At 41.7% G+C, this 25593-nt stretch overlaps 1 protein-coding gene across 1 annotated transcript; it reads left to right on the top strand.

Annotated features, from left to right (window-relative positions):
- Positions 1 to 1279: 1279 nt before the first annotated feature.
- TOP3B (DNA topoisomerase III beta) lies at positions 1280 to 24401 on the top strand. Its single transcript, XM_030582916.1, is given in 19 exon segments — positions 1280 to 1367; positions 2997 to 3160; positions 3988 to 4119; positions 5181 to 5287; positions 9470 to 9544; positions 10497 to 10693; positions 11189 to 11345; positions 12498 to 12611; positions 14391 to 14481; positions 14841 to 14923; positions 14925 to 14996; positions 15266 to 15362; positions 16997 to 17158; positions 17893 to 18066; positions 18953 to 19081; positions 19542 to 19691; positions 20860 to 20960; positions 21234 to 21435; positions 23879 to 24401. Coding segments are annotated over 18 exon segments (2595 nt in total). The 5' UTR covers positions 1280 to 1367; positions 2997 to 3090; the 3' UTR covers positions 24361 to 24401.
- The last annotated feature ends 1192 nt before the right edge of the window (positions 24402 to 25593 follow it).

The following is a 25593-nucleotide window of genomic DNA, read 5'->3' as shown; positions in this document are numbered from 1 at the left end:
ATCAGAATAGTTGTGTTTTACACCCACATGCTCTGTTGCAAAATGATTGCATAAGGTGCAGGCAGTTTTGACAATGTTCATGATTTTATTGTGACTCTCACAATATTTGGTATTATTCTTAAAGCCCCAATGCCCAGAGTCAAGTGATTTACTAAGACTCTCAACTTTTTATTTTTTAAGGAGGTTTTTAGCCTTCATGGTTATGGACAAAAGCTGGAAAACATGAATCTTAAAGGCTTAAAAACCAGTATAAAAAGAACCGAAATGTATCAGTTTGGGTGTCTATCTTGTAATTTTTCAATGCTTCAGAGTGGCAATACTGTGCACTGCCAGTGAGAGTTGGACCCATGATTCTTCGAATGTAGGGTTTCCAGGTGTCCAGTTTTCAACCAGAAAGTCCAGTCAAAAAGGGGACCTGACAGTGTCCGGTCAGATCTACTGACCAGATGCCTAAAGTCCGGTTACTGGGGGCAGGGGAGGGGCTGAGGACTCACTCATGCCAGCCCCTACTCAGCCATGGCCACCTCCAGCTCTGCAGATGAGGCCCTCCTGACCCACGCAGGGAGGGTGGGAGAAGGGAAAAGCAGTGAGCAATGGAGGAAGACGGAAAGAGGAGCGAATGGGGGGGGGCAGGACAGGAGTGGGGCCTCAGGGGAAGTGGCAGGGCAGGGGTGGTTCCAGCACCCCAGCCAAAGCCTGCAACTCTATTCAAATAGCGGCTGCTTGAAGAACCACAGCAGCACTGGGGTACCAGTGTTGCTCACACCAGTGGAGCTGAGCCAGCATGAGCAGGGATGCTCCCAGCCACTGAGAGCCTGAGGGAGTGGGTGGCTGAAACTCTGCTACAGCCCGGAGGAAACCAGGCAGAAAGGCCCTGCCACCATGGGAGGGGCCCCTGGGGCGGAGGGGAGCATTGGAGGCACAGGGAAGGGATTGTTTTCGGGGAGGGGAGAGGTGCATCTCCATGAAAGAGACAAGAGAGGCTGTCCCTGGGGAGAGGGAGGGGCCAATGAGGGAGAGCATCATCCTGAAGCCAGGGGGCGGGGCCAGTGGGGGGACAGGCTCTGCCTGAGGAGGGGAAGCTGGCGGGGGCGATCGTCTCCCTGAGGCCAGGGGGCGGGGCCAATAGTAGCCTCTGCCTGAGTGTAGGCGCGGCGGAGGAGCCAATGGAGGCAGAGCATCTCCCTGAGGGCAGGCGGAAGAACCAATGGGAGGAGAGCATCTCCCTGAGGGCAGGGCGGTGGGGCGCGCGCTGTCTCTCTCTCGGAACAGGGGGAGGGTAGGGGTCAGTCCTCTGCAGCTTCCGGCGCTGCGTGACCCGGCAGTGGATGCGGTGTCAATGGCGGCGTACGGAGGCTGTGGGGCTGGTGAGCGTGCCGCTACGGGGGCGCTTTCTGGGTCAGGGGCTGGCGGGGAGACCCCGGTCCCGCGGGGCGGGACTTGGCCCGTCGAGCGCCGCAGCAGGCGCCGGGACGGGGCACAGGGACATTTCGCCTTCTCAGGGTGTCTCCGCGGAAGCGGCCGGGCGCTGCTGGGCCGGGCAGGGAGGGAGCGGGTCCAGCACTGTAGCCCGAGTGGGAGCTGCCCTCGTCCCGGCGCAGGGAGCCTGACCCCCGGGGGCGGGCAGCTGGGCCGTGACAGGGCCCCGCTCCTGCGGTGAGATCGGGCAGGGCACAGCGCTCCCTGTGCGGCATCCAGTCTGCGAGATCGGGCCCTGTGACAGCGGCTCTGAGCGCTGGTGTCACCACAGCGGTGTGAAAGCCGCCTCCGCTGCCCTCCGGGGACTGCGAGCGTTACAGTCGCTTTACAATTAAGTGAAATCGGTACCTGTGGAATTTGCGTCGGGAAACACCCGGCGTCGCTCAGGAGTTTCAGACTAGAGCAACCCAGAGCCAGGGGAATCGGACTGTGGTTTAGATCAGGGATTCTCAACCTTTTTCTTTCTGAGTCCCATCTCCCAACATGCTATAAAAACTCCACAGCCCACCTGTGCCACAACAGCTGGTTTTCTGGTTATAAAAGCCAGGGCCGGGGTTAGGGAGTAGCAAGCAGTGCAATTGGCTGGGGCCGGATGCCACGGGGGCCCCCCTGAAGCGAAGGGTTTGTCTACACTGGCAGTTTAGAGCACTGCAACTTTTTGCCTCTGGCATGTGAAAAAACACCCCCCTGAGTGCAGCAAGTTTCAGTGCTGTAAAGCGCCAGTGCAGACCGTGCACCAGTGCTGGTAGCTACACCTCTCGTGGAGGTGGGTGTTTTTAGAAAGTGCCATGACTACACAAGGCATGTGAAACCAGCACTTCAGCCTTGCCAGTGTAGACTAGCCCTAAGTTGCTCAGGCCTTGGTTTCTGCCCTGGGTGGCGGGGCTCAGTGCCCTGGGCTTCAGCCCCGTGCAGTGGGGCTTCAGCTTTCTGCCCTGGGCCCCAGTGAATCTAACACTGGCCCTGCCTGGTAGGTCCCTTGAAACCTGTTTGAGGACTCCCCAAGGGGCCCCTGGTTGAGAACAACTGGTTTAGATAACATGGGAGAGGAGAACGGGGAATGAGAGAACTACTTAGTTTGTTTTGGACTTGGAAAAACAGTGTTTAAGAATGCTAGTTCCCATTATGGATCATCCATCCTGGAAAGTTGTATTTGATGAGTGAAAAAAAATAAATCATGGGTTTTTAAACTAGGCTTCCGAAAGTGGAAATATCTATTTTCTTCAGTCGTTTAAAAGTGTCTGAAGCCCCCAAAGGAGTTCCTGGTTGAAAAACTATGGCAGCTTTCATCCTGGAGTGAATTCTTAGTCAAACTATAAACCTCTGCATGTTAATATAAATGCTGACGCCACTGGTAAGTAACCACAGGAATACCTAAAGACAGCACTAGAGGAAAGGAATAGCTATTTGAAAAAGACTAGGAACAAGAAAATGTGTATGGTTGGCACACTTTTGTATATCATTTTTTCCGCAAATGATTTCACTTAATTTTGAGCTGTTATTTTTTTTCTTTTTAGGTCAAAGGATAACACAGGGAGAACAAACTGTAGTTTATGCTAGGCTAAAATCCCATGATTAAGGTCTGAAGCCCTTGGAACTCCTCAACTGAAAATGAAGACAGTGTTGATGGTTGCAGAGAAGCCTTCTCTGGCTCAGTCTATAGCCAAGATCCTCTCAAGAGGTAAGATGGAAAATTTGCTAATCTCTTCAGCCTTTTTCGTTTCTCTTTCTGACAAACAGTATGTTTGTATTATAGGGACTAAATCCATTAGAACATGCAAGCATATGGAAGTGAAGCAGTTTACTGATTGCATGTTACAAAGGCTACTGGACTTCAGGGAAGTTGGGAGCTAAAAGAACCCTGGACAGCTAACTTGGATGCTGTTGGGCAGCTGTCACCTCCCAATGTTAATCTGGGCTGCCAGCTGATCATGAGGAAGCTGTTTGGCACTCAGAATTGAAAAGGTTGTTATAGAGCTCTCCTACATCATTCCATTTTCCCATACCCTCAGAAAACCATAAAATTGAAAAACAAAGTAGCAGCCTCTGTGACAGGAGTCTGCTTTTGTTATTTAATATAGTATTTTTACTGTACATTGAGGTGTACTGTTGAGAGATGCCGAATAAATAGCAGATCCCTTGCTCTGAGGTTTTTCTGGCTTAAAGGCATGAGCTGGTACAGTACAGATCATATATAGAGCAGTGTTCATTATACTTGTGTTGATCCACAGGAGAAGTTGAGCTAGCTTTCAAAAGGAAATTTTGAAAGAGAAGAGGAAGGAAGTTTGGGATATGTTAAATAGAAGGGTGTTCCAAATATAAAGTGATATGTTAGTAAAGGCTCAAAGGTGGGAGTTGGCAGGAGAGAAACTTGTTTAGAGAGTGGAAAAAAGTTTCAGGGAAATCTGAATTGAGAAACAGAGAGAAGAGCGAATTTCATGATGCAAGAAACAAGATTACTTTCAGTATTTTAGCGCCTGTTAATAATTATTATTTTTATTGTAATAGGAAACATGTCCTCTCATAAAGGGCTGAATGGAGCATGCTCTGTACATGAGTACACTGGATCATTCATAGGACAGAGTGTCCATTTCAAAATGACATCTGTGTGTGGTCATGTGATGACTCTGGATTTCATAGGTATTGTCTATCTGTTATTTGTTTGAATTTGAGCAGTTTGTGCAACTTTTAAAAAACAACCACACTGGTGCAAAGTTAACTCTTGACTGTAAAATCAGTGTCAGTGCTGCAGTGAACATTAGATAAGAGAAAGGAGGTTGAAAGGAAGAATAGCCTTCGAATTAAGACGTGGACTAAAGTCGGAAGCTCTAGGCTTCATGCCTCACACTGTAACAGACTTTGTGTGATCTAGGGCAAGTCACTTACCTTCTCTGTGCCTCCATTATTTTAATTTGTAAATGGGGAGATGAGAGGCTAAATTTGCTCAAGTTTGTAAAACACACTGAGATTCTTGAATGGAAGGTACTTTATAAGTGCGAAATATTATTAAAAGGGCACTGTCTAAAATGTGATGGAATATTCAAGCATTGTGTAGTGGCTTAAGTACATGACTGGAAACTAGGAACTCCTTAGCTTCTAATGTTGTTTCTGTCACTGACTCACTCTGTGACATTGAAATTGTCATTTGAGAACTGTTTTTCAATCTGTAAAATGAAGATGATACTTAACTACCTCACAGGTGTTATGAGTATTTAATGGTTTGCACAGTGCTTTGAAGAGGTACAGTTAGTGCTATAAATTACAATCAACAATGACTTTGAGATATGAAAGACAAAAGAAACAAGCTAATGGGACCCAACTGACTATATAGGAGAAACAATGAAATTGACTATGCATAAAGGACTTTTAAATGCTCAGAGTGAGTAAATTGCGGAAATAGAGTGAAAAAAGCTTTCTTTCTCCTCTTTAATCTTTCAGTTATAGCAATGTGTTACAAAACAAATTTCCTTTAGAAATGTGTTTTTAATTGATGTCCCTTTAAAATATGACTGATATTAATATAAATCAAAGTTAAAGGTTATTATGGTTCCTGGTGGAGGCATATGAAGGACTGAACTTCCCTAAAGAATGCCATTTCTGAAGACAGCATGCTATGATAAGCTTTGAAAGCCAGGTGTTTGTACAATAAATGTTTCATTTAAGATATTTAGAACTCCAGTTAATACTTTTTCCCATTTCAGGAAAATATAACAATTGGGACAAAGTTGATCCAGCAGAGCTTTTTAGCAAAGCCCCTACAGAAAAGAAAGAAGCTAACCCCAAATTAACTATGGTGAAATTTTTACAGGTACTTTTTATGAGATGTATTTTAAAACTGGTGGTGGTGGTTTTGGTTTTTTTGGGGGGAGGGAGAGAATTAAATGGTTGGTGTTCTCTCTAACTACAAGCATGACTAAATGTATGCATCTAGGAACAAACAACATAGGCTTCATATCCATGACATGAGGATTCTATCCTGGGAAAAAGTGAATCTGAAAAAATTTGGGGATCGCCGTGTATAATCAGCTCAACACGAGCTCCCATGTGATGCTGTGGCCTCAAGGACTAATGCAGTCCTTGGATACATAACCTCTCTACTCCTGCTTGAGATTCCCTTGTTATCTGGCTTCTTTATTTAGCACTAGTGCAGTTGCTGCTGGAATACTGTATCGAGTTGTGGTGTCCACAGCTCAAGAAGGATGTTGATAAATGGGAGAGGGTTCAGAGGAGAGCCACGAGCATGATTAAGGGATTAGAAAACCTACCTTATAGTGATTGATAAGCTAAATAGATTGAGCTCCCTGAATCTAAGAGAATGTTAATCAAGTCACCCCTTTCAGTCTATAAGTACCTACATGAGGAACAAATATTTAATAATGGGCTCTTCAGTCTAGCGGATAAAGGTATAACATGGTCCATTGGCCGAAAGTTGAACCAAGAACAATTTACCAATGGTCATGATGGATTCTCCATTGTGACAATTTTAAATCAAGATTGAAAGTTTTTATAACAGATATACTATAAGGAATAGTTTTAGGAAGTTTTATGGCCTGTGTTATACAGGAGGTCAGACTAGATCAGTGGTTTTCAAACTGCGGGTCGCAACCTAGTACTGGGTTGTGGAATGTAAGGCATTGGGTCATGGCGGCTCTGGTCAGCACTGCCAACCAGGCCATTAAAAGTCTCATTGGCAGTGCTGCCCGGCTAAGGCAGGCTAGTCCCTACCCGTTCTGACACTGCTGCGCCCTGGAAGCAGCCAGCAGCACGTCTGGCTCCTACGCGGGGGAGCAGGGCCACAGGGCTCTGCGCACTACCCTCACCCCGAGCACCGGCTCTGCAAGTCGAGTAGCCAGGAACTTCCGGGGCATAGCAAAGTCAACAGTGCCAAGACAGTCAGGAAGCCTGCCTTAGCACCCCCCGCTGCACTGCTGATCGGGAGCCACTTGAGGTAACAAAATCCCATATCTTTGTCTTCTGGCCACTAGTGTAAACTAGTGAGGTTCTACAGTGCTTCATTAATTTAATGAAGCACTGTAATGCTTTTAGTAGCACTATAGCCTTTTAATAGTGAGAACTGAATCTGTCTACCCCCAACCATTTCCTTCTCCTTTCGGATGATTTTGGAAGGGTACCATGTCCTTTACATTCAGCACTGTAACATGTCTTCCAACTCTGCCCCCAAAAGGCAGGTGGTTTCTCAAAGTCTGAAGTATATGTTATTTCTTGAATTGTAGCTATCTGTAACATTTTGGAGATCACCCAGACCAATAATGGTCTCTTTCACCCTCTGCTTTGTAAATTTGGATGTCTTAATGCTATGCTGTTATGGTTCAGCACTCTGACACCAGTAGTCAGCCTACAAGTATAATCCCATCCTGGCTTCCCCCAGGCAAGTTACTTTGTGCAGGGTGACCTCAACAATCCCTTCTGATCCTGAGTCCCCCCAAATCTGTTTTTTCAAGTTCTTAACTACCTGACACTTGGACTTTTCCCTGCTGGTTTATCACCCAGAGGTGGGAAACTTGCCCCCAATTCTCAGTTCACTTTGGCACATACCCTCCACACAATTTGCACAACAGAGACCTACCTGAGGTAGAAATAAACAAAAAATGTATTTAATAAAAAAAATCGTAGATTCAAAGATGAAATAATAAGGAAAAGCAAACGCATACAGGTTACACAGAAAATAAACAATCTCAGGCTTTACACTTCTGTACAATATCAGTTAAATAACTTGTATTAGGAAAAGGGTACCTGTTTCCTCTGAACAGTTTCCCAGTATGCCCTCTGTCCTAGAGGGGATCCATTGTTTCATAGACAGCACCTTGCTTAGATGCTGCCCCTCAGTCTCTGGATAACCTTCACTTCAAATGCTTTGTAGTCTTTTTTTTTTTTTTCTCAGACTATGTTAATTCATGGTTACACAGGGGTGGGATGTGTGTGTCTCAAACTAGGGGTTTCATTTCAGTTCAAGTTGTTTCAGGGTTTCCCATTAACTTCAATGGTCCACTGTTGTCTACTTCTTGGCTGGACAGTGCTAGGTGCTTGGAGCCTGCCCTGGGAGGTTCCCTCCCTGTCTGATTGCCTCACCGCACTGCTCTGTAGTGCAGTACAGTTACAATTGCAACTTTCTCTGCATGTATATGTATACAGGTTATGGTTATGAATGTATACATATATCTCCTAGTGACCATCAAGTTTAGGACATTACATGCTTTCATAAAAGACCTACTTGACATATATTATACACAATAACATTGTATATAACCAGTCGATTCAGTTGCTTATTCTTTGAGATTCATAGAATATCAGGATTGGAAGGGACCTCAGGAGGTCATCTAGTCCAACCCCCTGCTCAAAGCAGGACCGATCCCCAACTAAATCATCCCAGATTGGGCTTTGTCAAGCTGGGCCTTAAACCTCTAAGGCAAGAGATTCCATCACCTCCCTAGGTAACCCATTCCAGTGCTTCATCACCCTCCTAGTGAAAATGTTTTCCTAATAGCCAGCCTAACCTCCCTCACTGCAACTTGAGACCATTGCTCCTTGTTCTGTCATCTACCACCACTGAGAACAGCCTAGCTCCATCCTTTGAAACCCTTGGTGTCTGGACCCTGACTGTCACACCATCTTTGCACCATCCCATATCTTGGGAGTCTTGCCTTTCTGTGTGCTAGAATACCATCTGGGAAGAGAGAGATCAGGTCTGCTCCCAAATCTGGGGTTATGGCTACACTACAGGGCTCACAACAGTGCAGCTGCATCGCTGTAGCACTGCTAGTGCAGATGCTCTAAGCCGATGGGAGAAAGCTCTTCAGTGGACTTAATTACTTCAGCCCCTGCAAGCAGAGGTAGCTTTTTTGGCAGAAGAAGCTCTCTCACTGACAGCACTGTCCACACTGGTGCTTAGATTGGTGCAACCTAGGTTGCTAAGGGGGGTGACTTATTCATCCCCTTAAGCAACATAACTTATACTGACATAAGCTGTAGTGTAAGCCGTAGCCATCAGTCTTCTTCACTACAGAAGGCAGCTCATTGTTAGTCTACCAGGCCTTCTCTCTTTTATTGTTATAAGCGTCTGTTTGGTTAGTGCTAAATCCTTGACCCATTGATTCAATTTTGCCTTTGCCTTCAGAATTTGACCCTTGATTGTGTCACTCTGTACAATAGGCACAACAGGCACACAATTCATTCATTTCACAATTCACTTCATTTGTAGCACGCATAAGCCCTGGAAAGTGAGCTGTTTATAAACTAGTTATGTCCTTTATTTATCGCTCCCCACAAATGCAGTCTCCAGAAGGCAGCTGTATTGCTGGATGTGCAGTGTGGCGATGGTTGCTTTTATAAAATAATACTTTTTGGAAATCATAAGAATTTGCACTTCTGTCCTTCTGAGAATTGAATGGGTTTTCAAATGATGAGTTAAACTTTGACTTCCTTGTGGGATAAGATAATAGTATCCCAGTTTTAAAGATGTGGAAATTGAGACACAAAGGTTAAAGGACTAGCCCAAGGTTATACATGCTGTCTGTGGCAGAGCCAGGAATAAAATCCAGATGCAAGGAAGCTGTTGAGGTGTATAGTCATTGAGAAATCCCAAATAAATAGTAGGTTTTTGCCCTGAGATTTTTCTAGTTTAAGCACAAGTAGGTACAGTGTACAGTCATACACCACTGTGTGTTCATTATAACTATATTGATTCACAGAACAAGTTGAGGTTTTTTCAAGTGTTATTTTTTTGAAAAAGGAGAGGGAGGAAGGAAGATGGAGAATATGATCCCAGGTTTCTTGGCTACCAGTCCCATCCTTTAGCCACTATACTCCTCTTCCCTTCTACTGTGGTTCTTCCCCCCAATAAAGTCTCTGTTTCATCACCTATTTGGAATTTGAGTTTACAAATGTAGAAGATAAATATACTAACATTGAAAGAGTTAGGAACGAAGGAAGTTGCTTTTCAATTGTTGGAAAACTTTAATTTCTTTTATAGGTGGAAGGAAGAGGCTGTGACTACATTGTTTTATGGTTGGATTGTGATAAGGAGGGGGAAAACATCTGTTTTGAGGTAAGATTTTCATTATTATTTTATTATAAAACCATAACACATGTAAGTTTACTATACATTGTGTTACCAGGCATTTTACTAGTTTATGGATATGTACTAAAGGCTATACAAATTAGACTAGTAGATTTTTAAGGCATGGAATAACTTGGTGAATAACTCATGGATTTTCAGCATCTAGAGCAATAGTTGCAAATCATAAATCAATCTTGTAGCTTATGTTTCTGTGTCGAAAGTCCTTCTACATCTTGCAGCTGGAATAATTGTTTTATTGTCTTTGTAAAAACTTGGTCACCACAGTGCTCTGTTAATTGAGAAGGTAGAAATTTTAGCTTGTAGAGGCCACCTTAAAGTGCACGAGAGATTTGGATTTGGTAAACCATAGGTATAGAATTAAAATTAACGACTTTTCCACAAAAGGATATAATGTATCACTTCGTACAGCCTTACTTCCGTACCTATCCCGCACCTGCAATTAACACACTACATTAGTGGATTTGGCTATGTTTTATTTGGTGGTTTTAATAAAATTGTGTTCATCTGCAGCTTTATTTAGCACTGTCATGATGACTGAATTGTCTTTTGAGGCCTTAAAAGGTTAATTCAGATTGAAGCTATCAAGCTTTTGCAGGGTGATGCTGCGAACTCTGCAAAGCAAAATCCCATGGGTATTTCTTTTTTGCACTTGTCTAGAAATAATGCTTCACTTTCACCAGCTGTCAGTGTTTAGTTAAACAGGTTCTTATGATGTGTTTATTCCTTAATGTGTTTCTAATGTGTATATGAGCAATACTGCTCTTGCCAGCATGTTAATGGAAAAGCATGAAATCTCATTGGTGGGAAGAAAGTGGTAATATATTGGCTATTAGTCTGTGTAATCTTTGTTATAGAGATGCACCAGCACGAAAACCCTTGCCTTCCTATTACTGCTAACACGTGCTTCTCTTTCCCCTAGGTTCTTGATGCTGTTCTTCCTGTTATGAATAAACCTCGTGGCACTGAAAAGACCGTTTACAGAGCAAAGTTCAGTTCCATTACTGACACAGACATCTGTAATGCTATGAACTGCCTGGGAGAACCCAATCGTAATGAGGCTCTGTCAGTGGATGCACGCCAGGAGCTGGATCTGAGAATTGGCTGTGCATTTACAAGGTAACAGAGAAGATTGTTCTTGTGCTGATAGTTGTTTACCTAGTTTATACATATATTTTTTTAATTAAAACCGTAACCCTAATTTTCTTTTTAATTTTAACTTCTTTGTGAAATTTAATTCTCTTTTTATGAAAGAGCCACTGATTGTCCATTGCAGTTCTGATATACATGTTCTCTGGCTAAAGAGTCTTCTTGAACCAGGCTCTAAAAATTAGGTTTATCCTGGTTTCTATCTCAGTCCCTTTTCCCAGTCTTTTCAAGAGGTAACAGGATCCCATGTGGAAAGATTTTATTTTATTTATTTATTTATTTATTTATTTATGACATTGACTAGTAAAGATTTTGGTCACTCTTGAAAAAATATTCTGATGTCTGTGTGCCCTTACATTGATATGTATCCATGTGGGTTTATGAAAATTTCCCCTTTTTGAAGGGAATAGAATTTATTAACATGCAAACATTTTTAAACAATTTTGTCAATATTTTCTCTCTTAGGTTTCAGACTAAATATTTTCAGGGGAAATATGGCAATTTAGACAGTTCACTCATCTCCTTTGGGCCATGTCAGACCCCGACACTTGGATTCTGTGTAGAAAGACATGATAAAATCCAGTCTTTCAAACCTGAAACTTATTGGGTGCTGCAAGCCAAGGTAACTTTTATGCCATGCATAGTTGTGTGTTTGTTGTATATGTGAAATTTAGTGCACATTTATCAGTAAAATTAATTTTATTTTGTCTCTATGTATTAACTTACACGCTTGTAACAGCTCTCTAGAATTCAGATTGCCTATAATTTACAGTCTAAAGAACTGATGGATTTTATTCATTTTATATGCATGTGGTCACTTGTCACAGAACAGATTCAAATATGTCAGCTTTAAATTAGTGATTATATGCACAGTTTGTCAGCCTTCTTGAATCCTAGCAGTCTAAACTTAGATTCAGTCAGAATGATTACTCGAAATGAGTTGCTTTAGATCAGTGAGTCCTTGCACAGATCCTCTAGTTATAGTCAATACATGATTTAATTAGTCAGCAAAAAACACATTGCTTCAAAACTCTCAGGCTCAGCAAAGTGTAACACTCAGTGTGCTAATTGCCAGGTGAGTCCTCTGAATACTTTGATAGGTCACACTAGTTTCACTAGCCTTGCTAGTGTTGAAGCTCTGAGAACTAACCAAAAAGTTGTTTGTGTGTACATTGACTTTTTTAAACAAGTAGTAGCAGGATGATAGAGCAGTCTATTAGCTTTTTATCTTAAATGAAAAGATGAAAGCTAATGTGTGTCAGTTCTTGTTTCCTTTCAGTCCTGCATTATATGCTTCTCCTGAATGTCAACATCAAATGTTGATTTTCTGTTCTCCAAGAGCCTAAGTTTATTAGCATCTTTACCAGGATGGTGGAGGTTGATACTTCTTTACAATCAGAATTTTAAACCTGAATTGCATTAGTCATCTCTGTCTAAGATAATTACAAATGAATAGTTATCTGTATTTACAAACTATTTTGATTTATCTGCTGCCTATCCCATGTCATTTAAAACACCCACAATCACTAAGGAACTTTAAATCGGTCGTTCAACATGTCAGCTATTTGACTACTCTGCAAGTACAATGAAACTTATCAGACTCTGAAATTCCAGCTAGGCCATCTACAACCCTGGCCCTAAGAATCCACATCTTTCTCTGAAGTCCTTGCAAAAGGAGGCTTTAGACTGTGCCTGGAAGTTAATAATGCTTGAGTGTGTCAGCCTGTACTTAAATACAAAACATTTAGATTTTTTTTTTCCCTCCTCCCCGTAGGTGAACCATGAAAAAGAAAGTTCTCTCACTTTGGAGTGGGATAGAGTGAGGGTGTTCGATCGGGAGATTGCTCAAATGTTCCTAAACATAACGAAGATGGCAAGAGAAGCAAAGGTAAGAACAGTAGTAAGTACAAGTAAAGCCATATATCATATGGCATAAGTACTAAGTAATTTATATATAAAATCTATTTTTTTCCCCCTTCTAATTCTGAAATAGAAAGGTATTCAATAAAATGTCATTTTTGTCTTGATTTTAGTTCAATTTAGTGTGCATGCAGAACGAAAGGTAGAAGAGCTATGATTGTGGTTCACGTCATTTTAGTATTAGTGGAAGCCCCTTTCCCATGGCACCTAGCACACTGGGATCCTCATTCATGGATGGGACACCTAGGCGCTTGATAATAGAAATAATAATATTGACTTTGGGAGTTGACATCACTCATGGTGGAAGGCAGCTTCCTTTAGACAAGAAGTCTGTATTACTAAACCTGCTGAGAAATACTGCTTTGTCCTTGTTGAATAGATTTCTTATTTCCCAGGAGATACTTTATAATTTAATTACTTATGTGGCAATATTCCTGCAGTGTGTATGGTTAGGGCTTCTGGTTTTTTTGGTAGAGTTGTTCTTAGCAATTTTTAAATTTTACATAGATGTCCAAAATTAGGGGTTTTCCAGGCTTTCTGTTTGTACATACTGTAAAGAGTAGACTATTTGTAAATCTTTCCTGGTATGCTTTAACATAGTACTGTTTCGGACAGCACTACATTAAAGCACATGGGAACCTTTCGTGTGCACCAGCAGAACCTACACGGACCAAGTAATGCATTTAAGAAATCTCACTCCAGTAGTCCACATTACTGCATAGATAAGCCCTTAGATACAAGTAATAATTTTCTGGTATTTTTCAGATAAACACCTGGAGATTTTGGGGCTTTGGTTTTTTTGGTATAGTGGGTTTTTATTGGTAAAACCTAAAACAGAAGCCAAACACATATAGTATTGTTCAGTCTGTATAGCCAATTAACTGGCAGTTCCATTCTATACAGTACTCGTTTGACAGTACATTTGGATTTATGTGCTTAAACCCAGCAAGTTTCCAAGAATGTGGATGAAGCCTTTAAAAATGTGGATTATACACCTCTACCCTCGATATAACGCTGTCCTTGGGAGCCAAAAAATCTTACCGTGTTATAGGTGCAACTGCATTATATCAAACTTGCTTTGATCCACTGGAGTGCACAGCCCTGCCCCCCCAGAGCACTGCTTTACTGAATTCGTGTTATATCGGATAGCATTATATCGAGGTAGAGGTGTAGTTAGAACTGATACTGTACTTGGATTAAGGACTGAATCATTAGCTGATTGAAGTGACATGCAGCTGAGGGGGTGGGAGGTAAAGATGTAATAATATACTGTATGGAGATACACCTGTCTCATAGAACTGGAAGGGACCCTGAAAGGTCATTGAGTCCAGCCCCCTGCCTTCACTAGCAGGACCAAGTACTGGTTTTGCCCCAGATCCCTAAGTAGCCCCCTCAAGGATTGAGCTCACAACCCTGGGTTTAGCAGGCCAATGTGCAAACCACTGAGCGTATCCCTCTCCATCAGTAAGCTACCTCTCTCCATCTTCTAACCTGGGGACTAAACTGGTCTCCAGCACAAAGACATCTTAGGGCCAGGTTTCAACCTTACTAAAACTTCCCCTCAATCAAATTTCCTTGAAATAAGAAATATTTTAGGACCTTGGGGGACACTAGCTCAGAGAATAAAACAAAATAGATAATACAAGCCTGTGTAGTGCTATTAGAAGATGAATTATGAAACTAATGCTAATATCATGAATTAAGCATGTTCAGAACTTACAGGGGAAATACTGTTCTGTTTTTTAAGGTAGAATCTGTGAGTAAGAAGGAGAAAGCAAAGCAGAGACCACTGGCGCTGAACACAGTAGAAATGTTAAGAGTTGCCAGCGCAGCTTTGGGTATGTAGATAATGTGGAGATATAAATGTTTCAGTTTTAAAACAGTTTTTAAAATGTGTTAAGTTCTGACTCATCTCATGAAATAAATGAAGCACATTTAGAACACTTTGTTAGCATTGCAGGCAAGTGATTACTAGCTACAGTGTAATATAAGATCATTATGTTAGCAAAGCAGAATTGATACAATGTAGAGAATTTGTCAGTAGTGAAGGGTTGGGTGAAGTAGCAGATTCTGGTCATGAAATGCTTTTGTAGAAAATACACACACCATAGTAGTGCATTTAAGACCTGTCATGGGGAAATGTTTGCTAGGCAGAGATTAATCTTCTGCATAGCTCTATGATTTTTTTTTCCTCCAGGAATGGGTCCACAACATGCTATGCAAATAGCAGAACGACTTTATACTCAGGGTTATATTAGCTACCCTCGAACTGAAACAACCCAACTATCCAGAAAACTTTGACTTGAAAGAATCTTTGAGACAGCAGACTAATAACCCTTACTGGGCAGAAACAGTAAGTATATTAAGCAAAATTTGAAATGCTTTACAAGTTCTTTCTTGGCCAGTGTTCTTGGAAAAAACAGTATCAAGAAATCCATGCTATCAAATAGCACAAGCATCTTCTTAATGGTCTATAGACCTAAGTAGTCAATATACAATTTGTAACTGTGTTTATTTTCTGTGGTTGTGTTCTTAGGCATTTGATCTGAAAAGCATATTAGTTTGTAGAGAGACTTGATGTGTTATTAACTTGTTTCTGCTTTCTCCTTTCATTTTGTCTAGGTAAAGGCATTGCTGTCAGAAGGTGTTAATCGTCCAAGGAAAGGTCATGATGCTGGGGACCATCCTCCAATTACTCCAATGAGAGCTGCAACAGAAAGCCAGAACTAGGTGCATACAACTCTTACTATAAAAAACAGAAGAGTTTGCAAGAGGGTTGGGTACCTGAGACAGTTTGGAAACCCCAGCTGGTATTTTCTGGAAGAACGGAGTTACTGATCCTGTTCTGGTGTATAAACAAAAAAACCCAGTAAAGTTAGTGACTGCACCGGAACTCCTGAAAAACTGAAACAGAAGTATGAGGAACAGTAGATTAATGTACAGAAAACTACATTATATTAATATTAAAAATTGACTTAAACTCGTAATGGCAAGTTAATTCAGAGCTAAAAATGAACTACCATTCTTGAGCCTGTATATTACAGTACCTTTAAGATCAGTGGGCAATCAATGTATGCTGTAATACCGAAGCTTGAAAGCGTGGATTTAGAATAGAATGGCAGCTTTTAAGTCTGAATTTATTTTCTTAGGGATTGTAAGTGAAATATTTAGTAAAGTAACTGACTTTTTTTGCATTTTCTATAACTTGTCTTTTTTTTAAATTAATTTTTGCCTTCCTGTACTCTCTGATCTCTCAAAGGGAGTTTGTATAGTTCAAAAAAAAGAAAAAGATAATCCATACACTGTTAAGAACTGTAATTAAAATCTTTATGGAAAAGAGATGCTGGCACTAATCTGTAGTTTTAACAAATGCCTTCAACTTTCCATAAATCAGTTAAATAGTCGTAGCTTCAACAGAAAAGGCAAGAGTGTTAGGGTGATTGCATAACCGTTTTACAGAGGCCTGCAGCTTGGTAGACCATATTGGGCATGGGCATGGGAACGGGAACCAAGAGGTGTGATTTTTATTCCAGCTATGCCAGTGGCTCATTATGTGAAATCTTGGCAAGTCACTTAACCTTTCTGCAGCTCAGTTGACCTACCTTAAATTGGGGATAATGATGTTTACCCACCTTTGTAAAGTGCTTTGAAATCCACAGGTGATACTATAAATGCTGCTGCTGCTGCTAATAATAATTATTTATTACTATTACAGAAACATTGGAAACTCAATGAAATGTAAGCTGTGACTTAGTGCTAAATTAAAACTAGTAAGAGGTGATCTATTGCAACATTTGTGCGGGAGGCCACTAGAATTTAGTAATAGGACTAAATTTGGGGTTAGGTTTAGCAGTGGGATACAGCAAAGTCTTCTAGCACTAGAGATGCAAGTTCAGATCCTGATTTTAGATCATACATAAAAATAAATATGAGGATCTTGGCCTAATCCTTTCAGTTGCACACACAACTAAATCAGGTCACAAGATAGCACAACCGGGCTTCTTTGCTCAAGAGAGTATTGGCAGTGGTTCTGCAGCAGACCTGTGTGAGGAAACTTGCGCAGCCCTTGCCTGACCTATGCCTGTTTCATTCCAGTGCTACTCATCTTTCACTTTCATGAGAACTGAGGTGACTCATATCTTAAATAAACTAAAGGTGCTATTGTGCAGAATTCTAATGTGTTTTGGGTATACAGGGACTTCAAGAAAGAAACATTAAAGGAGAAAATAGGTGAACTTTTAGAGTTGTTTAACTTTAAGTGCCAGCTTTTCCTGAAAAGTTTATAGAAAACTGGGGTTTTTTCAAACAAGTATTCTATAGAGCAAGATGATTAGATTTTATGTGGGTAACAAGGTGTTGTCTCTTCAGGTGGTGATGGATGGCGATTATATGAATATATCACTAGACATTTCATTGCCACTCTCTGTGCTGATTGCAAATATCTCCAAACCACCATTTCTTTTATTATTGGTCCTGAACATTTTACCTGTGTAGGAAAGATGGTTATTTCACCAGGTAAGGAAAACATGGGAACAACAATTTGGTTAGTTATGGCTTTTTTGCCCCCCCCCCATAAGTTAAAGAGGAATTAAATTAAAAGCGGGGGATTTGAGGCCGGGGGGGGTGGATTTAAAGCATTAAAATAATAAACCAACTCTTGCTCTCATCCCCACACTTGGATTTCCCAGTGTGACCCATTTTAGGATTTCTGTTCCAGTTATGCCCATAACATGCTAAGCAGCACTGCCCCTGCACACAGGAGGAGACACGAACTGTTTTAAATTGTATGTTCTTCAGTTTTTTATTTATATTTGCTAAGGCAAACTCATTGTTGGTGCTAAAAGGAAATAATTTAAGGCTTTGTGCTAATCTTGCCTAATCACACTTGGTATTTTAAAAAACCTCTCCTGCCCCTTTGAAGTTCAATCTGACAACAGTTCTATTTCTGGCTAAGGAGGGCTGACTTTTGGGGCCTGCCAACAGCATTCCAGAATCAACACAGAGGGGTTAATCATGGGTGGTGGAAGCAACTCTTTCTACAGATTCAGTGCATTATTTCCTTAATGCTCCCAGCCTCGCCTTAGGGAACAGGAATCTAGTATCCATGATCTTCTGTGTGGCAGTGCAAACAACCATTAAGTCAGCTTCTCAGCCTTGACTTGTATAGTACAGCCCCAGTTAGAATTAGAAAGTATCTTGCCTAATGGAAACTGAACCGTTCCACTACTTTCATTTATTTTTATTTACAGGGTTCACCGAGATTATGCCCTGGCAAAGCATCCCCTTAGAGGAGAGCCTCCCCGACTGTGAGAAGGGAGATGTTTTCCCAGTCAGTGAAGTAAAACTGCTGGAGAAACAAACACATCCTCCCGATTACCTGACTGAAGCAGAACTCATCACACTGATGGAAAAACATGGCATTGGTAGGAACTTTGTCTCCCTTACATGATAATGTAATACTCCTCCCAGAGGGCAAGGAGTTGCCCTTCTGAAGTTTCTCTATCAGGAATGGCCTTTTAGTGTTCTGCAAATATGTTCAATGATGGCTTATGTTTCCTGTCAAATCACAAAGTCCTTGGCATCTTTTAGGTGGCTTTCAAGAATCTGCCCGCACAATTCTCCCTCTTTCTTCTCTCCTATCCTCATCTCATTTCATGTCCACTACTCTTTTTGGCCAAGGAGCACCAAATAGTATTCCTTGCATAACCCCATCAGTGTTACTCCTCAATTAACCAGAGATTATATGTGCTCCCTCCATCCAGGGACTGACTTCCTGCCTTTACAGCATGCTTTGTACATGTTGGCTCTGGTATTTTAATGTAGCATGTACATTTCAGTATTACAATATTTATTTTTTATCTAAACTGTTTCCTAAGTACAGTGAACTGCACACCTCCAGTCCTGCTGAAGAGGCCACGTTATCTCCCTTATTCTAGTGGAGTTTCATTCATATATATATTGGCTGACAACATACAATAAGAGAAAGCTATTGCCATAATAGCGGTCTTCCTGGAAGCAGCAAAAGAGTTAAAAGCAAAGTATGTGTTGCAGAATTCTTGTAACTGAAAAATCATTCCTGCAGATTTGAGAAGAACATATGAATTATTAAACAGGAAGGGAAGAAGTAGCTGAGAAATGGAGAATGATGTGGAAAAGGGGGGAGTACTGAATGTTAGCCTTTGCCCAAGGCATGAGAGAGAGAGAGTTAGTGTCTGACTTACAAACCAGGAAAGGGGAAGAGAGACTAGAATAATTGCATGTAAAGTTGTCATTTGTGTTCAAGAAAGATGTTGTGTTTGTGTGTGACAGGAACTGATGCAAGTATCCCAGTTCACATTAACAATATCTGCCAGCGGAACTACGTCACAGTGGAGAGTGGTCGCAGACTGAAACCTACAAACCTTGGCATTGTTCTGGTTCATGGTTACTACAAAATAGGTCAGTTGCTGCTGTTTTATTTTCTGTCATTTTCTTTTCATTTAACTATGTTCCTGGCCAAATCTGGACACCGAGAGATTTTAAGGATCATTTACTACCCCGGACTACAGAGCTCATTCTTGTCATGGAAGCATAGGATTTAGGCTGTGCACAGTTTGTCCCCCCCACCACATACTGAGCTGCAGTGATGTCTGGAGAAAGCCTCTTCTTCACCCCCTGAGAGAGAGGAAAAGCACAATGACTGCATCTCTAGGGACAGGAGGATTCATAAAGAAGAAACCAAGTAGTAGATCTTAAAAGGCTACTGCCAACTTACAAATCACATTTGTCTGAAAATGATGTACTTGCAATCCCTAGCATTAAAACTAAAAAATTATTTTTTTCAGTTTGCATTCTTTGTTCATTTGAGAGCGATTTGTCTGACAAATCTCCCCTCCTTGTCTCTCTGACTTCCTCTTAGATGCAGAGCTGGTGCTTCCTACAATCCGTAGTGCAGTAGAGAAGCAACTCAACTTGATAGCTCAAGGCAAAGCAAACTATCAGCAAGTTCTGGAGCACACCCTTGATATCTTCAAAAGGAAGTTTCACTACTTTGTTGATTCTATTGCAGGTAAGGCTCCTTCACACCTAAAGTTCTCCAACTCTGGCTAATTGTTGGTAAGGACTTGAGAGAGTCCATAATTCTTTAGGAGATCTTTCAAGGGGCTAGGTACACAGAGAACTTGGATGAACAGCTGTTAACAGGGCACTCATTCTGAAGTGCTTCTGAGTGTCAGGGTGCAATGACACCAAGTCCAAATGAACCTCTTCCAGGTTATTAAAGAGTCCGGTAAACGAACAGTCTGTCTGCCCTTGCCTAGGGTCTTCAGCCACAGCTCTGGGCCCTTTAAATTCAGCCCTTTATTCGGGCTCCCAAATAAGCTCCAGACCTTTCTTGGGGTTTATGGCACTTTACCCGTGGCTGTTTGGGAACCCAGGGCCACCCACTGCTCTGGGTTTCAACCCAGGACCCTATAAACAGCCATGTGTACTTCTCAGTTCTAATAGTTGCTGCTTCTTTCCTGTGTTCTTTAGCTTCACCTTTTATCTTCGGGTTAAGGTTCTGAGGTCCTCTTTCTCCCTGAAAACCCAGCTTTGCATAATGCCTCCAGAAAACGAACCGTGGCTATTCCTTACATTTGTTTGGCCAGAGAGGAGCAACCTGCCTTGCCCCCTCTGATCCTGCTCTGAGCCAGGAACTGAACTGCTAAGGGCAGACATCTCCTTTTATCTGGGCCAGCAGGGCCCTGATTGGCTGTTACTAGCCCTTCAAGCCCTTGGGGGGCCAGGTCTGTGCAGTTTCCAAAATAGCCACTTTGGAGAAGCCTCTGTAGACAAACTTGCTTCTTGAGGTGGGGTGTGGTAGGACAGCGGAGCCCCCAGGTGGGAGCCGCTAAGGCTGAATACACCCCCATCACAACAGCACACACAAAGTTGCACTTGAAATCTGTCACCTGGATGCATGGTGGTAGGTATTAAGAAGCAAAACACTAGAACTGGCTGAAATATATTGTGTCTTATGCGTGCTCAATACAGCTCTTTTTAGAAAGCTTTTTTTAATACATATATTTGTTTTGCAAACAGAGTGTACAGAAACAGCATGTTTGTCGCTAAACTTTGTATCTGCTTCTGGCCCAACAGTCTCCTTTCTCAGACTTTTTGTGCAGAGAAAGGGGTGACTTTCGCCATGAAAAAGGTAGCAGCAGGGTTCCAACACTTATGCAATTTCTTTTCTGCAGGTATGGATGAATTGATGGAAGTGTCTTTTTCACCATTAGCTGCCACAGGCAAACCTCTTTCTCGCTGTGGCAAATGCCATCGTTTTATGAAGTACATCCAGGTAAGGTAACCTAGAGATTGAGTTTATACTTCAAAAGTTACTTGCTGAAGATCAATAGTTAAAAATATCTTTTGCCTTAATACATTTGGGTTCATATGTATCTCGTCTCAGATGCCTCTCTGTAAAACATAGTAGAGCTTCTCCAAAGGCCCAAAGCAGGTTCTCCCCATGGAGCAGACCAGATGGCAATAACAGTTGGGTTACTGGAGGTTTTGAACCTTACAGAGTGGATCAGAGCTGTCGCTTATTTGGAGATTCTTTCTCTATTTCTAGGCCAAGCCAAGCCGTCTGCACTGTTCTCACTGTGATGAAACATACAGCCTTCCCCAGAATGGTACCATCAAACTCTACAAAGAGCTGCGTTGCCCCCTGGATGACTTTGAGCTGGTGCTGTGGTCTTCCGGATCCAGAGGAAAGAGCTACCCACTGTGTCCATACTGTTACAACCATCCACCCTTCAGGGACATGAAAAAAGGTAGAGCTGCCATTGAGATATAGAATGATCAACTACATTGTAACAATTTTAAAATCAATTGTTTGTTTGGTCTTTTGTGATTCATTTTTAGTAGATTCCCAGTCAGTGGTACAAAGGTTAAAATGCTGTTCTGTTCAGTTAAATAACTTCAAAACCAAATCATAAGCGTCTATTTGTTGCCTCCCAAAGGCTCCATATCAAATATGCAGAGTTTAGAGCTGAAAAAAGTGCTTTTTCTAACCAAGTTTCTAAAAACAAGCTGGGGCCTTCTCTCTGCCCCTTGATTGTCACTAACAAAGGTTCTGCAATTGGATTTTAGTTCAGTTGATGATGCATGAGAAATAGTAGAAACCAGTTTGTTCTTTCACAGCTTTATTGGCACTTCTGTGCTAAAAGGAATTCTTTAAAATTGTTCGTCAATGAAGTAATTGGCTATGACTTAAAGATACACAGGAACAGATCTCTTGAGTAGGAAGGTGCTATTTTTTTCAGTCACATTTCTGGCTGTTCCTGCACTTAAGAATCTAACAATTTCCTTGATAAATCCCTATCTACAGTGTTTGGTTTTACCATCTGAACTAATCTTGAAACTTGGTGTGAATTTCCTTTAGACTGAGAAAAGGTACTTGCTAGAGCTGGTAAAGCAATGAGTTAAAGGCAGCGAAAATAGGGGATTAACTAATTTTTAAATTCTTTTTATTCACTAACTTTTTAAAATTTGTTATTTCAACTCTAATTTTAAAAAAAATTATTTTTGGCCATTTTACTTTGATAAATTCCACCAAGTTTGTCTGTGTTGGCAAAATATTTGCCACAGTTCCCCAAAATAAATAAAAAATATTTGAAAAATACCATGGTATTTTTCAGTCTCATATTTGGCTAGTTATGTTAAAAAAGAGCCTTTTTCTAAACCCCCGTAATGTGGAGTGGGATTTTTTTTTAATATGAAAACCCCCTTTACTGTTTGCAGTAATGTAGTATTTTTCAGTTTATAAAGTGGACACTCTGAGCATTGTATGGACAACTACAGCAGCTTTTATAAATCAAAATAAATTAGAAAGCAGCCTCTCTGCACATGCAGGGTATCCTTCATAACACTCAATATATTCAATGCATCTTATTGAGCATTCCGATGAGAATAACTTGCAAATTAATATGCTAAGTTTCATAGATCTAATTATGGCAGACATGGAGCTACTGTGTAATAATTTTATGAATTCTGTGTGTGACCTGATCAGTGAGATAATCACTGTGTAGCTATATTGGGATATTGGGTCATCCCATAGGAATGTATTGGTCTAGCTTAATGGGAGGCTATTGTAAAAGCAGGCAAGAAGGAAACAAAATGGCTCTAGATAAAAGATCCTGAGAGAGAGGAAGGGAGGAGTTGTCAGTGAGCTGTCCCTGGAGAACACAGACTGACAGGTTCTGCAGGATTGTTTGAAACAAGTGGGGCCTTCCCTAGCTTCAAGGGAATGGTAAATTTAAGGGAAAGACAGGAATGTGTGTAGATTTGGTCAGTGTCTTAAGATCTTTTTCTCTGAAATGCTTTTTTTAAAATAAACAATACTTTTCTTTGAGAGGGCTCCCTGGTCACTAGATACCACTACTTGTAGCTCCTGGAGGAAAGGAAACTGCAGGTACTGAACCTAAGTCAGTCTTGCAAAGGTAATCGTGGTTGTTACACAAGGGACTGCAGCCCAGGGACAGGTCTGAGAGTGCTGGAGTCATGTGATTTTTATCACAGGCAAAGCGGTGGCATAAAGCCTGATACCTGGAAGAGGAGTGCACTCAAGGAGAGACAGGAAGGGGTCAGAAGTGCATTTAGCCTGGGAACTGTGAGACTAACTTCTAGCTAAAATGCCAGGTTTTTTTATCCTCAATATTCTCATTCATATTAAGGTAGCACTTAGAGGCCTCAGTTGTGGATTGGGGCTCTATCGTGCAATGGTAATACAACACACACACACAATAAAAGGTGGTTCCCTGCTCCAAACAGCTTACAATCTCCATATGAGACAAGTGGACATAATACACTGTCTCACTGAAAATAGATTTATTTTCATTATACATTTTTCCATTACTCTTCATTGTATAGCGACACTGAGAACTCTTCAGAGCAATCACAGTGGCAGTACAGAACAAGGGTTTTGCATGTCCTACTTCAGAGTCACTGATACTGGACCCAATTTTATATCATTAGGTGATCTTTATTTTAACATTAGATTCTCCACTGAATTCTCCTTGTTTCCACATCTAGACTTCTGAGTTGAGAAGACTGAGTCAAGCCTGAGACTCCATCCTTAATCCACTGTATTGTGCATAGGGCTCTCAGGGTATATAGGGTACCTTTAGCTTTGTTTAAATCCTACATCACATTTCCTGCAAAATGCGAAAATAGAACACAAAGTTTCTGATGATGTGGTTTTACTCTTTTCCCTAGGGATGGGCTGTAACGAGTGTACCCACCCAACATGCCAGCACTCGCTTAGCATGCTTGGAATCGGGCAGTGTGTGGAATGCGAGAATGGGGTTCTGGTACTAGACCCAACATCAGGTCCCAAGTGGAAGATGGCCTGCAACAAATGCAATGTGATTGTGCACTTCTTTGAGAATGCCCACAAAGTGCGAGTGTCACCAGAGACCTGCGAGTCATGTGATGCGGCCCTTGTGGATGTGGATTTTAATAAAGCTAAGTCTCCCCTTCCTGGTGATGAGACACAGCATTCAGGCTGTGTCTTCTGTGACCCTGTGTTCCAGGACCTGGTGGAGCTTAAGCACGCTGCCACGAGGCACCCTATGCACCGTGGAGGACAGGGGAAAAGGCAGGGTCGAGGAAGAGGAAAGGGCAGGAGACCTGGAGGGAGACCCAACCCAAAGAGACCCAAGGACAAAATGGCTGCTCTGGCTGCATACTTTGTATAATGCTCACACAACAGCTATTAAAAATTAAACCTTGTATAAAATTTTGTTTTCTTCTCAGTGCATTTTAAAAATATCACTGATCACTTAAATTTTGTCTTTTTTAGGAAAGTAAAACAGTTGGGATTTTTGTACAAAGTTAATTGTTATTCACACAAATGCAAATAGTAAAAATCCCCCTGGGTGACCAGTCCTGACCAACTACATGCTTCTGAATCCTTTTAAAATTTGAACTGGAGTTCATTTATCTGGGCACAGTGCATGGAGGAGACGGAGGAAAATTCAGCAAACTTACCTATAAGAATTACCTGTTCGTGGCAGAAAAAGAGACTTAAACTCTCCCTTTGTATCATTCTCTAGTAGCTTTTGTCAGAGCTGTAAGAGCTGATTAAGATCATTGTCCCGTTGTTGTAACCTTAATATGAGGCTTTGAAAAATGAGGCTCATTTGCATCTTTTTAGGCTGGGTCTTCAAAAATGAGGAATGATGATAGCTTTGTGCTAAATTGGAATTCCTCCAGGCCTCATGTGGCCAGATAAGCCAGCTGTACACCCCTTGCACTATCAGGAGGCTGTTAAATTGTCAAATCAGGACCTGCAGTAGGAAGAAAGCAGCACTGATCACTTCAAAGCTGTAATTACATACTGTATGAGGAAAATGTTGCCCATGGATTTGTAAGGAATATGAAGATGACGGTATGACAGTGAACATTATAGAATCATAGAAACGTAGGGCTGGAAGAGACTTTGAGTCATTTCATCCATCTCCCCCATGCTGAGGCAGGCTTAAATATACACCGTCCCTGACAGGTGTTTGTCTCACCTATTCTTAAAAACCTTGAAAGATGGATATTCTACAGCCTCCCTAGGTAACCTGTTCCAGTGTACTTAAAGTGTGGTGCCCAAAACTGGACACAGTATGACTGCTGAGGTCTCACCAGTGCTGAGTAAAGTGAAACAGTTACCTCCATGTCTTACATATGACACTCCTGTTAATACCTTGCTAGGGGCCAAATTCTGACCCCCTCGTTCTAGTCCTTTTTATGCTGCTCTAGTAGCATAAAGGGAGGAGTAGGCCCCAAGGAGCATTCCCATAGGGAAGAGGCGTGTAGGGTGGGCATATGCGGCCCTCTGCTGTCCTCTCTCATGATCCCTGGTATAGGTGCATGCCAGAAGACGACATGGTGTGCATGAGAGGAGGAATGGTAAGAGTATTCTGGGCTCTAGCAATTCTGGA

The sequence above is a fragment of the Gopherus evgoodei genome, chromosome 13 (genome assembly GCF_007399415.2).
Source record: "Gopherus evgoodei ecotype Sinaloan lineage chromosome 13, rGopEvg1_v1.p, whole genome shotgun sequence".
NCBI classification, from domain to species: Eukaryota; Metazoa; Chordata; order Testudines; family Testudinidae; genus Gopherus; species Gopherus evgoodei.
The sequence above is the reverse complement of the archived record's forward strand: the minus strand, read 5'-3'. Positions and strand labels throughout refer to the sequence as shown.